A 14883-nucleotide genomic window follows, 5' to 3' on the forward strand; every position below is an offset into this window, starting at 1 on the left:
GGAGAGTCTCTGTTACACTTTTCTCATAGCATAAACTTCCGGTCTCTCGCAGGAGTTGGGGGAAATAGTTACTTGTCTACACAAGATGGTGGCAGGAATCTGGGTCTCTAAATACAATGTTTAATTAAACATGATTCAGCCCCTTCTTTTCCTCTTCCTACGAGATTTCGGGCATCCTAAATTCCTGAAACTTTCTGGGACTGTGGGAGAGCAATCCTGATAGCCCTCTTGACACTCCCTCTCCCCAGGCATTAAGTCTGATCTTCCTCTTCTCAACTCAGTAATTTTTTCTTCAGTCTGCTTTCTACCTTCAAATATTGTAGTTCAAGTTATAGAATCTTGAACACTGTCTCATCAGAGATGGAGTATGATTTTTCTGGCTCTTGTTTTCTTTATTTAGGGGTCTGATCTTTCTTGGGGAGAAGGGGGTTGCAATACCTCTATCTGCCACCCTCACCCGAAGAGTCTTTCATTGCCTTAATGATTTGTTTTAAAAAATTGCATTTACAGAATATATAATTTCTCAAGCACCTTTCCCTTTAAAATAAGAGCACATAAATCATTCATCCAAAGTGTTACTGAATCATATTCTACAATTGCATATTCTAATTGTACACTAACATATAGAAATGAGCTTGTAATTAAGCACTCAGCACTGATGAATGATAAACAATCATATTAAACATTGTTATGGGTGAAATAGAAAAAAGTAAATACAGATAACTCAAAAATAAACTGTTTATAGAAACTGTGATATATGTTGATAAGTAGAAAATATTCACCAATATTGTTAGGAATCAATACCTGTTTGAGATGATCCCATGTTATGACTGAAATTACCCAACTAAAACATTTTGGTGGGCAGGTTGTTCAGCACTAACACAATTTTTGTTTCTTACGCAAGGTGTGTTTTTCATAGTCATGGCCCTTTCAGTAATACTGTTTGGCAACAAGATTTTTGTTACATTGTTTGAGAGACTAGGTATTAATACACAATATGAATTAAGTCTTAAAAAGTAAAATCTTATAAAATAAGTTTTCATAATAATGATTATCTTACACTAGACAAGAAGGCAATAATAGACTTCTTTAAAAAATAGCTCTAAAGGGCTTCCCTAATGGTCCAGTGGTCAAGAATGGCCTTGCAATGCAGGGGACGCTGGTTCTATACCTGGTTTGGGACGATCCCACATGCCTCAGAGCAGCTAAGCCCATGTGCCACAACTACTGAGCATGTGCTTTAGAGCCCGCAAGCCTCAGGTACTGAGCCGACTGCTACAGCTACGGACGCCTGCACGCCTAGAACCTGTGCTCTGCAACGAGAGAAGCCACTGCAAGAAGCCCTCCTATGCAACTAAGAGTGGCTTGCTGCAACTAGAATAAGCCTGTGTAGCGCAACAAAGACCCACTACAGCCAAAAAATAAGATAAATAAAAGAAATCCCTAATTAAGAAAATAGCCTTAAAAGGTCCACTTAAATAATCTTGTCTGAGTTACCCTTTTTAGGGTATGGTAATTGATATATATTGTTTTAGTTTGGGATGCTCTTTAAAAACTATCATAAACTTGGTTCAAACAGCAAATATTTATTTTTTTCTCAGTTTTGGAGGCTGGGAAGTCCAAGATCAGAGTGCTGGCAGGTCTGATGTCTAGTGAGGACCCTCTTCCTGCTTCACGATGGCTGTCTTCTCACTGTATCTCTATATGGTGGAGAGCTAAGAAGGGGCGCAAGTTTGCTTCCCTTCTTACAAGGGCATTAATTCCACTCAGCAGAGCACCACTCACATGACCCATTTACCTCCCAAATGTCCCACCTCCTAATACCATCACATTAGGGGTTGAGGAATTCAACACATGAATTTTTTGATGGTGGAGGTGAGGCACAAACATTCAGTCCTAACACATAATCATTTCAGGGTCATACAGCTGCATATATCCAAACTGGAAGAAAAAAACCTTCTCAGATGTTTCTTAATTTTGAAAAGACTTGTGTATTTTCTTCAGGACATTAATAGCCATCATAATCAAAATCAGAATAAGGCAATCGAAAGGTGTTTCTATAATAAACAATTACTTGCTTTAAAACAAATTACACATACATATCGAGAGAAGAACGGCTAACCAGTCCAGTATTCTTGCCTGGAGAATTTCATGGACAGAGGAGGCTGGCGGGCCACAGTCCAAAGGGTTGCAAAGATTCAGACATGACTGAGTCAATTATATATGTATCTGATAGGTTCAGAATTCTTAGAAATCTTACAGTGCTGCTTAGGCTCTATTGTTCTTTCTCGGCTATATAAGCTAGGTATTCATCTATAAAACATTAAGCATATATATTTATTTCTTCTAATTTTACTGTTTACATTATTATGAATATAAAAATGATAATGTTAAATGTGGAATATTTTAAAAATACTGAATAAAAAATATTATTACATATTATATAGAGATAGAGGCCTTAAAAAAATAAATATTCACATGCTTTCCTCCCATCCTTTTTAATGCAGTTTTCACATGGTTGAGATCACATTGCACAGAGTAAAAGCCCAATTTTTTGAGTACTTCCTAAATGCGAGGCAACCTACTAAGTGCTTCATAGACATTATATCAACATCCCATGAGCCAGATATTTTATTCTCATTTCATAAATTAAAAAACTAAGGACTGAGGGTGAGTTTAAATAAGTTGCCCAAGGCAATACAACTAGTAAGTGGTCAAACTGAGACTTTAGCACAAGTTAAATTCAATCTTAAAATGCATTCTCTTAACCAGTATGTTTCCCCAGAGTAGGAAATGGCAACCCACTCCAGTATTCTTGCCTGGAAAATCCATGAACAGAGAAGCCTGGTGGGCTACAGTCCACAGGTCTGCAAAGAGTTGGGCATGACTGAGTAAGCATGCATGCACAGAACAATTATGTTAATAAAATTTTCTCTGTTTACCATTATAACTAACATTTCATGTCATTAACAAATCATTACAAATATCATGTAAATGAAAATTTCAAAGCTCCTAAATGATTTGGGCTCCTCACAGAAGTCTTACAGTCAATGAGTAATATTTTTAAAATCCTTGCAAATATTAAGAACAAGAACAGAATATTATTGTTGTTCAAGTTGAAATGCATTTGGTTACTAGAGACTTTGAATGTTTCTAATAAGCTTATTAGATATTTGTATTTCTAAGGAAATATATTTCTCGAATAAACATAAAGGAAATCAGAAATTATAAATGCTCTTTGGAATATGTGGTGTTACCGCCCTGATTCTGGTTACAAGGGGGAACCATAGCCCTTGAGGTGATGGAAGACCTTGTTGAAAGACCTAAAAATATTTAGATTTGTTTTCTTCCATTATGTCAAGTCACACTAGTTTTAAAAAGTTAGTAAAGTGTTGTGTTGTATGAAAGGAGAGAAGGTTAAAAAGTTAGTAAATCTATTCATTTTTGCCTGATACAGGTCATTATATTAATGGAGATAAGACAAATAATAAGTATTTCAATTCTTACATATAATTAATTTGCTTGAAGTTTCTAAAGATAGTTGGTTTGAGGACTTTAAAAATCTCCCTTTAAAATCTTGTTTACAGCATTGATTTTTATGTCCAGAGAAAAATAGCAAAAGAAAAGGCATTTACTAAGCAAAGATAAACAATAACTAAACCCTTATTTTGGAGAAGGAAATGGCAGCCCACTCCAGCATTCTTGCCTAGAGAATCCTGTGGACAGAGGAGCCTGGTGGGCTGCTGTCCATAGGGTCGCACAGAGTCGGACACAACTGAAGCGACTTGGCATGCATGCATGCATGGGAGAAGGAAATGGCAACCCACTCCAGTGTTCTTGCCTGGAGAATCCCAGGGACAGAGGAGCCTGGTGGGCTGCCATCTATGGTGTCGTGCAGAGTTGGACACGACTGAAGCGACTTAGCAGCAGCAGCAGCAAACCCTTGTTTGAAATACCACGAAACTGAATTAACAGAGCTTTACTACATTCCTGATACCTGGTTATTCTGATTTCCTCTCTAGCAACAGTGTTTTCACTAGAGTCTATTTCATATAAAAGAGCCACTGATGCATTTGGTTTGATTTATCTACTGACAATACTTCAATTATCCTCCTAGGCAAATTATATTCTTAAATCTAATTTTGGTTTAATCCTCCAAGTAATTTTAATTCATTTTCCATATATCTTGACAAAGGTAATTATGAAAGAAAAAAAACCCATTATGGGTATATTATGAGATATAGAGAAAAATGTCACTTCCCAAAAGACATATACTTTGCTAGTTGGTATTAGTGAATTACATGACCTTGAAAGGTATAAGAACATGCCAGAATGATTTATCACCTACAAGCCATTGAAGGGTAAAGAGATACAGGGCTGATCGGCTGGGAATTTCGTGATTTGAGAGGTGAGTAAATGCTACCTTATACACTCTTCCTGGTAACATGGGCATTGGTTTAATGGTCTGTTTTAGGGAGAAGCTTTATCCTCTACCTCAACATTTATGTAAAATTTAAGTGGTACATAATAATATATTTATTTGAACTTGCTGTATCAGATGTCTATTATATTTTCCTGAATATCCTTCCTAATAGGTTTCTGAAAAGTTTATTTCTCTTTCCATAAGCTTTGCTTGAGATAACCAATCTATATCATGTCCACAAAGGAAACACATTGCATTCTTTTCAGGCTGTATAACAATAAGTCTCACAATTTTACAGAAGTTGATATTTAAGAAATGAATTTCACTGACTGAACAAAAATCATAAGTACTCTGAAAGGTCTGGACCTCTAAGATTGGACAAGAATTTCAACTAGACAAGCGCATTGTATATGCTATGTGACCATATACAGTTGAGAATGCAAATTAGCACAACCTTCCTGTAAAGTGATTAGGCAAAGGAATCAAAAGTCTTAATTGATACATCACTAGACATATATAATAAATAATAATTATAATAACAACAGAAAAGGAACATGATTAATGAGTAGGGAAAGTATTTAGTATTGCTTCACCTGACAATTTCAGGGAAAGCAGGATCTCAAGGTATATGTAAATATGCATTTGTTTGTGTGTATAAATACACAAAGACCAAAGGGTTTTGATAGTATTATCTCTCACTAGCAAAAATACTGGTGATTCTTCCTTATATTATTATGTAGTTTTCTATATCGAGCATTTAGTACTATAAAAATAAGGGAAAATATTCAAAACAGATACAAGGACAGCAGCAATGCTAACATCTTATTGAAACTCAAATTCCACCAGAGTGTACACCCTGGATTTAAATGAACTGGCAGAATCACATTATCTTTGGTCTTCTAGTGGTATCAAACAATAACAATTTGATTTTAAGGTTTCAAAAACATCACCAATACATTTTATACTAGAAGTTCAGAATACATGAAGATAGCAAATCCTTGCTAAGGAAAGAGTCATCTGAAAGTAACTCAAGTATTTGCAGCTTATTTTTTTTTTTATTGGAGTATTGTTGATTTAAATGTTGTGTTAGTTTCAGGTGTTCAGCAAAGTGAATTAGTTACACACATAAACAAACTATTTCTACTATATTTTCTGTTTTTCTTTTCTTTCACAACCTTCTAAAAATGTAGAATAAACCAAGGGAAGTCATCTTCATTAGAATTCATTCAATTTGTAACTATTTTTAAAGTACTTGCCATGTGTCAAACATTTTTTCAGGCACTGGGGATTTTGCAGTGAAGAAAATAAAGTTCTTGTCTGGTAGAGGAACAAATATTATCTTTACCATGTAATAATAAAATGCTGTGAATGAAGTAATATTCATTAATAAGGTATACTTTACAGATAGTAGAAAACAAAAGTTATAAATTTCTTGGTTAGCAAAGAAAATAAATGTATCTCCTTTATTTACTCTAGGACATTTCATTTCTCTTATTTAGTTAAAGAAACTGAAATTGCTTGATTACTTACCCCAATATTAAACATCCCTGTAAAATACTCCATATTTGCTTGAATGAACCAAATGTTGCTTAAACCTAGTTCATCACTTCTCTTCTTAGCACGAATTAATGATAATTCCTTGTTTTCTATTAGTATAACCTAGATTTCACACAGGAAACAATAGTATATTCAGTAACCTAATTTAGACATTAAAGCAAAGTTTTATTACTGTATTTACTAGCTTTAATAATGTTGATCATATTACATTGATCTTTATCATTGTGCTTCCGTGGTGGCTCAGACAGTAAAGAAACAGCCTGCAATGTAGGAGACCTGGGTTGGATCCCTTGGTTGGAAAGATCCCTTGGAGAAGGGAACAGCTACCCATTCCAGTACTCTGGCCTGGAGAATTTCACGGACAGAGGAGTCTGGCAGGCTATACTGTCCATGGGGTCGCGAAGAGTCAGACACGACTGAGTGGTTTTCACTTTCACTTCATTTTCACTATTCTGTGCTAATAGGACATATGCCAGATAACACAGGACAAAAGTGAACAAGGTCCTCGAACGCGTGGAGCCTATAGATATGATGGTATAAGTGAGACAGGTGATTATAGCAGAGTGAGTGGTAAGTGTTTAATGAAGGACATATAATGTCTTATCAAAGCACGTAAACTTGATGACTAGGAGAGGTTTTAGTCATTTAATATTAAAGAGTAACATATTAATTGAGGCCTGCAAAATGAATAGAAATTAGCTGGAGCAATGAAGGAGTGTTTCTGGTGGAGACAGAAAGGCCCATGGTGAGAGAGATACAGTGGGTTTGCAGAACCGAGAAGACTGGTACAGTGGGGTATGGTGAGTGATGCTAGAGCTGGGAGTGGGGAGACAGGGTGTGGAGGGCAGAAATCAGACTGCAGAGGTAACAGGAGCCAGATCGCTCGTGATACAAGGACAACCAGTTGCTGGCAATGCGTAGTATGGATTGGTGGGGCCATGGCAAAAGGCATGGCAACAAATTACAAATTTCTAATAGTAATCCAGGCCAAGGAAGAGAGGAGACATCATTGATTTGGATGAAGAAAAGTGGGCAGACTTAAGTCATTTTCATCATTCTCATTCTTAGTTTGGTCCTTATCTTGTCCTTACGTTTGTCTTTATGGAAAAATTCTGGATCTTTTTGTATAAAAAGCTTGTCAGAGGATATTTGGTGTCAAAGGTTTTCCAGCCTTTATTCTAGCCAAGATTTTCCTTCTCCAATTTCAACATCTCTAAGTTTCCAGACCTTTTAGGAAGGGAAAAAAAGATACCAGTCCCTGATTCTGCATCTCCAGGATTCTCCTCTATGAGCTCTCTTCCTCTTACTCCAACCATGAAACTGTTGTTTTCCTTCGTGATGAAACAGATGCCTGCCTGTTTCTCTTCATATTCCTCATTTATTTACTAAGAAAGATAAAGAATAATACCTTCCACTCTCTATCATTCTGGCCAGTCTATGAGTTCTTCCACATTTTTTTCTTCTGAGAATAATCACTTTAATTATTTTGTAATTTCCAGCGAGCTCACAAGCAAAGAATTGTAATTTGAAAAAACGACATCAAGTTCTAGCTTTTATGCTAAAAGTTGGAAGGAAGTGATTTACTATGACAGAAGACTAAAAACGGCACAAACTTCTAACAAATGTTGATGGTGATTGTATAAATTACAGTACATTTACTCAAAAACATATTACCAAGTCACATTTCAGTGATGATATTTAAAACTACTTGCAATAGGAAAAAACATTTATGACATAAGATTGAGTGAAAGCAGGTGGTTCAAATTGTATTTGCAGTCTTAGAATTTGCAGCAATAAGCATCCTTCTGAACAATGGCTTAATGAGACCATGGGGGGAAATGCATTTGATGGATCAGAGTGGTAGATCTGGGGTTCATCTTTTTCTTTAAAAAACAGTTTTACAATTCTGATACAATGACTAAAAACCAAGGCACCAAAGAATATGCTCAACAAGTTTCATAAGCTAGTATTTCAAGTACAAAATTATGTTGACAATTAAACTGGTTTCATCATTAATTAACAGTGAAATAATTATTTCTTTTATAAAAAATAAAAACTGTATTGTGGCCCTACTCTTTTCCCCTAAGATTCTGAATCTTAGAAGTGTAGTTCAACGAAAAATAAAATGTCTGTGCCTCATATCTGACCTCAGTGAATGACTATCAGCTCCAAGAGGGATAAGCCAGACTCAGCTAATTGAATTGTGCAGTTTCTTATCATCTGTCATTCAGACTTTACCTGGCATGATGGCATCATGTGAGCTAGGACAATCCCAACATGGCCCTGAAAAAGGCAAGAAAAGGAACAAGTTAACTTTGGTCTCTCAGGCTTCTGTTTATTCTGAGACAACATTCTTTTTTTTTTTTTTTTTGTTAGTTGGAGGCTAATTACTTCACAACATTTCAGTGGGTTTTGTCATACATTGATATGAATCAGCCATAGAGTTACATGCATTCCCCATCCTGATCCCCCCTCCCACCTCCCTCTCCACCCGATTCCTCTGGGTCTTCCCAGTGCACCAGGCCGGAGCACTTGTCTCGTGCATCCCACCTGGGCTGGTGATCTGTTTCACCCTAGATAATATACATGCTGTTCTTTCGAAACATCCCACCCTCACCTTCTCCCACAGAGTTCAAAAGTCTGTTCTGTACATCTGTGTCTCTTTTTCTGTTTTGCATATAGGGTTATCGTTACCATCTTTCTAAATTCCATATATATGTGTTAGTATGCTGTAATGTTCTTTATCTTTCTGGCTTACTTCACTCTGTATAATGGGCTCCAGTTTCATCCATCTCATTAGAACTGATTCAAATGAATTCTTTTTAACGGCTGAGTAATATTCCATGGTGTATATGTACCACAGTTTCCTTATCCATTCATCTGCTGATGGGCATCTAGGTTGCTTCCATGTCCTGGCTATTATAAACAGTGCTGCGATGAACATTGGGGTGCACGTGTCTCTTTCAGATCTGGTTTCCTCGGTGTGTATGCCCAGGAGTGGGATTGCTGGGTCATATGGCAGTTCTAGTTCCAGTTTTTTAAGGAATCTCCACACTGTTCTCCATAGCAGCTGTACTAGTTTGCATTCCCACCAACAGTGTAAGAGGGTTCCCTTTTCTCCACACCCTCTCCAGCATTTATTGCTTGTAGACTTTTGGATAGTAGCCATCCTGACTGGTGTGTAATGGTACCTCATTGTGGTTTTGATTTGCATTTCTCTAATAATGAGTGATGTTGAGCATCTTTTCATGTGTTTGTTAGCCATCTGTATGTCTTCTTTGGAGAAATGTCTGTTTAGTTCTTTGGCCCATTTTTTGATTGGGTCATTTATTTTTCTGGAATTGAGCTGCAGGAGTTGCTTGTATATTTTTGAGATTAATCCTTTGTCTGTTGCTTCATTTGCTATTATTTTCTCCCAATCTGAGGGCTGTCTTTTCACCTTACTTATAGTTTCCTTTGTAGTGCAAAAGCTTTTAAATTTCATTAGATCCCATTTGTTTAGTTTTACTTTTATTTCCAATATTCTGGGAGGTGGGTCATAGAGGATCCTGCTGTGATTTATGTCAGAGAGTGTTTTGCCTATGTTATCCTCTAGGAGTTTTATAGTTTCTGGTCTTACATTTAGATCTTTAATCCATTTTGAGTTTATTTTTGTGTATGGTGTTAGCAAGTGTTCTAGTTTCATTCTTTTACAAGTGGTTGACCAGTTTTCCCAGCACCACTTGTTAAAGAGGTTGTGAGACAACATTCTTGTCATATAAAAACGTGTCCTTGAGTGTAAGATAGTAAAGTCACTTCATCTTGGAAAAGCTAAAGAGAATAAAGAAGAGATACAATACCCCACCACTACAGAAATCCACAATTCTGTCACCAGGTTTGGCCTGATTTGTCACCATATAAACAAGGTTGTTCAACTGTTGCTGCTTCCTCAAAGCTCGATCACTGGACATTTTACCTGGGAAAGAGATGAAGACAGTGACACATTATGTATTGCAGGGACTGGGAAAGCACCGGTGCACTAGACTAGAAGCATACAGGAAGAACGCTACAGATGCAAGTGAATACCGTTCCACGTGACCCACTACGAGAGGATTAGAGAACTGGAACTCAGAGGTGAAACCTCTTTTTGCTTAATTTTACTTTTATTCTTACCAAACCTTTCTTTTGGAGGAGGAAATGGCAACCCACTCCAGTATTCTTGCCTGGAGAATTCCATGGACAGAGGAGCCTGGTTGGGCTGCAGTCCATGGGGTCCCAATGGGTCGGACATGACTGAATGACTAACACAACTATTCTTTTAATTGTCACTGACAGAAAAATCTATGAAAAAATGTCTTTAAAGAGAGGAAACAATAAGTGTAAAATTAACTTCAGTCATAAACAAAGTGTTTAGCAAATGTTACTGGAAGAATAAAAATTAACAGTAATAGTCTCTTCCCTCTATCCCTCTCAGTGACATAGTATAAAGATTATCTAATTTCAGCACATTGCTTAAATCTCCTTGGAGAAAAGAGACCTATAATAATAAAAACATTTTTATTCTCTAACTGGCACATCTGTGAACTCTTAATTCTTCTGGTTAAGACACTTGGAACACAGGTGTCACATTGTCTAAAATATATCAATTGTTATTGCATTTAGAAATAAATTAGATTTTCTTATTTCTGCTTTGAAGCTTCCTTTCCTCATGAGTCAGACACAGAAATTTAATGTAATTAGAGACAGAAGATAGGGCATTTCCAAGCACAAAACGCCTTGGGCCTAGCAGTACGAAAACATCTTAACTTTCCTTTCAAAAGCCACTAGTCAAGTCCATTAAAATATCTTCAGAAGAATGAATAAAAGTATTTGTTTTAACATATTTCAAATGCACTGTTCATCAGAGCAAGATTAAAAAAATATAAGGGTAGCTTTCAGTGACATGTGTGTGTTAGTTGCCCAGTCATGTCCAACTCTTTGCGACCCCACACACTGTAGCCTGCTAGGCTTCTCTGTCCATGGAATTCTCCAGGCAAGAATACCAGAGTGGATTGCCATTCCCTTCTCCAGAGGATCTTCCCAACCCAGGGATCGAATCCTGGTCTCCTGCAGGCAGGTTCTTTACCGTTTGAGTCACAGGGAAGTTCAGTGATATAGATAAAAGGAAAAATGCAGATAATCTCTTGGGCGTGATCAAAAATCATTTATAGATAACAAGTTTCCCCACTCCATTTTCACAGAAAAATAGCATGCTTTTTCATTTTGTATTTTCCTTCTTTCTTCCATTACTAAAATTAAAACATTGGGAAACTTGTATGAAAAAACAGGAAATATGAATTTAAAAAGATCTATATGAGAGAAAAAGTCATTTTTCTAAGTACTTTTCTGTTTTTAATATATGCACTTCCAACTATACCCGTAAGTTCATAATTTTCTGGACAGCATAGCATATGTTATAATATAAATCTTTCTATGTCTATGAATTTGTTTCTATACTGTAAGTTTTAATGGCTGTGAAAATTTTATTAACTACCTATACCCAATTTATTTAGCCAATTTCCTATTGTAAAAACGTGGTCATTATCATACAATTGACTCCTTGTGTGCGTTCTTAATTATTTAGCATGGCCTAATGTTCATTGGAAGGACTGATGCTGAAGCTGAAACTCCAATACTTTGGCCACCTCACGCGAAGAGTTGACTCATTGGAAAAGACCCTGATGCTGGGAGGGATTGGAGGCAGGAGGAGAAAGGGACGACAGAGGATGAGATGGCTGGATGGCATCACCGACTCGATGGACATGAGTTTGAGTAAGCTCCGGGAGTTGGTGATGCACAGGGAGGCCTGGCGTGCTGCGATTCATGGGGTTGCAAAGAGTCGGACACGACTGAGCGACTGAACTGAACTGAATGTGAATTTCAAACATGAAAAGCATTGAAATCAATAGTTTGGTGACTTCATTTGTGAAGACCATTTCATGTACTTATTTTCATTTTTATCTGATAATATAATAGCAAACTATTTAAGCCATTAGTGAAAGCCCCTGTGGCTTTGTGGACGGCCACTCCTAAGAGGTTTTATTATGACAGTTTTTAAACATAAGGCAAAATTGAAAGAATCAACATTCAGTGAATGACTCTGCACCCTCTACCTAGATTCTACCATTAGCAGCCTACTAGAGTTGGTTCACCACACTTCTATCTATCCCTCCCTCTATGCATCCAGTCATAAATCCACCTAATTATCTATTTTTATTATGGCAGTGTAGTTTTTATTTGGAGGAAGAAAAATAAGAACAAGGAAGAGGGAGAAGGGGCAGGAATCAGAAGGCAAAGAGGAAAAGTACTTTTGAGGCCCTTGGGAGAGTGAGAGTCACACATGCTGCTATTAAATGGAGCCATCAAGCGGCAAACTAGCACTGCCATTCAAGCCTTTGGTATGTTTGTGGATTTCTTAACAATTCGTAGCCAAAGGATTTTCAAAAGAGAAAGTAAAAAGGAATCATCTTTTGTTAAGAATAAGGAGATAAGAAAATAAAACTTATTAGTGGAATATCTAACAGTAAGTTCCGTACTGTACTTCTACCAGATATTTAGAATGGCCTAACTTTCTAAGGTCTGCTTCAAAAGCAAATGTTGATAAAGATCTGTTTTACTTGCTAAACCTGCCTCTTTGCATATGAAGAATCTGTGCCTAAATGAAGGCAAAAAGATACCTTTCAGGGTTCTGTTTAAATACACAGACTATTAAGTTGCCCATAACATTCACAGGTTGAACTAAAAATAAAGTACCATGAGGCCTAGGTGCTTTATGGACAAACTGCCTCTAATAAAGCATCCCTCCTCCCCATTCTAGTTTTATAAATATTATGAAGCTCCTGGAAACATGAATAGGATCTTAAATATGTTAAACCAGGTAAGAAAGTGGTATTTTGATTATGTTTTGTCAGATGACAATACATTAGTAAATTTGGCGTTTTAAGGGCTATAATAACTCTAATAAAGAAACTAAATAAAAAAACAAGAAAGAGGTATTTTGAGATATGGTATTCATTTAAAAACCAAATCATACTTTGTATTTAAATCCAATATTCTTGTGCCTGACACCATTTACATGTATAAAAGTATTTTTCAACTTGACTAAAAATGATGGTTCTTTAGGTGTCATCATGAAAAAACAAAACTCAAGAATCAAGTGTTTTAATATAAATGATCCTATTTACCCTGCAATGTAAATTCTTCTGCAGTAGAGTCTGTTGTCTAATTCAAGTTAGAAGGAACCTGATTATTCAGACAACTTCATCGTTTGCATTATGCAAAAAGAAATTACAAGGGTAAAGGAGCCAATTTTTAAACTAAGGAAGCACCATATTAGGACACTGGTATTTTTGGTCAGTTCAAAGCATCAAATAAAGCAGGATGAAAAAAAAAAAAAAAAAAAAAGCCATGGATGGAAAATAGGCACGGGTGCAGCCAGGACATCTGCTCAGTCTAGTGGCAATAGATAGTGCTCAAGATCAGGCAGCTTTTTTTAAATAAATTTTTTTTTTCTTTTTATTATTATTATTATTTTTTTTTTTCCAGTGGGTTTTGTCATACATTGATATGAATCAGCCATGGATTTACATGTATTCCCAATCCCGATCCCCCCTCCCACCTCCCTCTCCACCCGATTCCTCTGGGTCTTCCCAGTGCACCAGGCCGGAGCACTTGTCTCATGCACCCCACCTGGGCTGGTGATCTGTTTCACCATAGATAGTATACATGCTGTTCTTTTGAAATATCCCACCCTCACATTCTCCCACAAAGTTCAAAAGTCTGTTCTGTATTTCTGTGTCTCTTTTTCTGTTTTGCATATAGGGTTATCGTTATCACCTTTCTAAATTCCATATACATGTGTCAGTATGCTGTAATGTTCTTTATCTTTCTGGCTTACTTCACTCTGTATAATGGGCTCCAAGTAAATTTTTTATTGCAAGATATTTGCTTTACAATATTGTGCTGGTTTCTGCCATACACCAAATAGGCAGCTCTTAATTTATTCTTTCTTAGTCTGAAGCAACAAAGTACCTTGAATGTTATAAATTACTGGTAAAAGGAAAATGGATGGGTGCTTGGATACATTTTAGACTTAAAAAGATTCATTTGCTGTTTTGTTTTCTAAGTATTTCTTTGAGATGCACACCACCCTCATTCTGTGAAAATTTTTTTTAATCATTAAATATGATTAAAGGCAAAAAGGATAAGTACTTCAGGAGTACATAGAGTATATAAAGGAGATGGCTAAAACTAATTGTGCAGGGATTTTTAAAATACATTTTTGTTTGGAAAGTTATCAAGTCAAGAGGGCAAGAGTAAATTTCCCCAACAGAGACGCTTGTAATAGGTTGCAGAGATGGTACGACGCAACTGAATACACAGGGTGATACCGATAGGGCCTTTGGTGGGTGAGAAGGAATGTAAAAACCACAAATTTTCATGCTTTCAAGAAGCCTAACAACATTAAGACAAACATCATGCTTCACAGGGTAACGGCCAGCGATGCCCAAATTCCACCTTCCGGGTAGATGTGGTTTTCATGCCTGGGACAGTCACCAGGCCCCAAGTATACGCCCCGCAGCTGTCTCCAGGCTGAGGACACAGCGCAAAGTAAGACATGGTCCCTGTGCTTCAGGAGTTAAGAGGGGACCTAAGAAGACGATGTGCAGGTATAGTACTCATTATGTGCAAAGTATGTGCACTGCCGGTAAAGAACGAACTGTGTGAGACATCACTGAGGATTTTACTGAGATCTGGGGTACTTCACCTGAGTCTCTGAGGAGGAACAGAAACTTCCCAGGTAGAATGGGGAGGGAAAGCATGCTAAAAATGATACGGCAGGGACTTCCCTGGTGCTTCAGTGATAAAGAATCTGACTGCCGTTG

General features: G+C 36.9%; 1 protein-coding gene across 2 annotated transcripts in view; it reads right to left on the reverse strand.

Annotated features, from left to right (window-relative positions):
- GSTCD (glutathione S-transferase C-terminal domain containing) overlaps positions 1 to 14883 on the reverse strand; it is a 127049-nt gene that overhangs the window by 20930 nt on the left and 91236 nt on the right. For both annotated transcript variants that reach the window (XM_061164271.1, XM_061164272.1), the window contains 3 exons: positions 9820 to 9935; positions 8219 to 8263; positions 5954 to 6082 (listed from right to left, as the gene is read on the reverse strand). In XM_061164271.1, coding sequence (XP_061020254.1) covers positions 5954 to 6082; positions 8219 to 8263; positions 9820 to 9935 — 290 coding nt within the window. The remainder of the gene's footprint in view (positions 1 to 5953; positions 6083 to 8218; positions 8264 to 9819; positions 9936 to 14883) is intronic.

This window comes from Dama dama, chromosome 17 (genome assembly GCF_033118175.1).
Source record: "Dama dama isolate Ldn47 chromosome 17, ASM3311817v1, whole genome shotgun sequence".
NCBI classification, from domain to species: domain Eukaryota; kingdom Metazoa; phylum Chordata; class Mammalia; order Artiodactyla; family Cervidae; genus Dama; species Dama dama.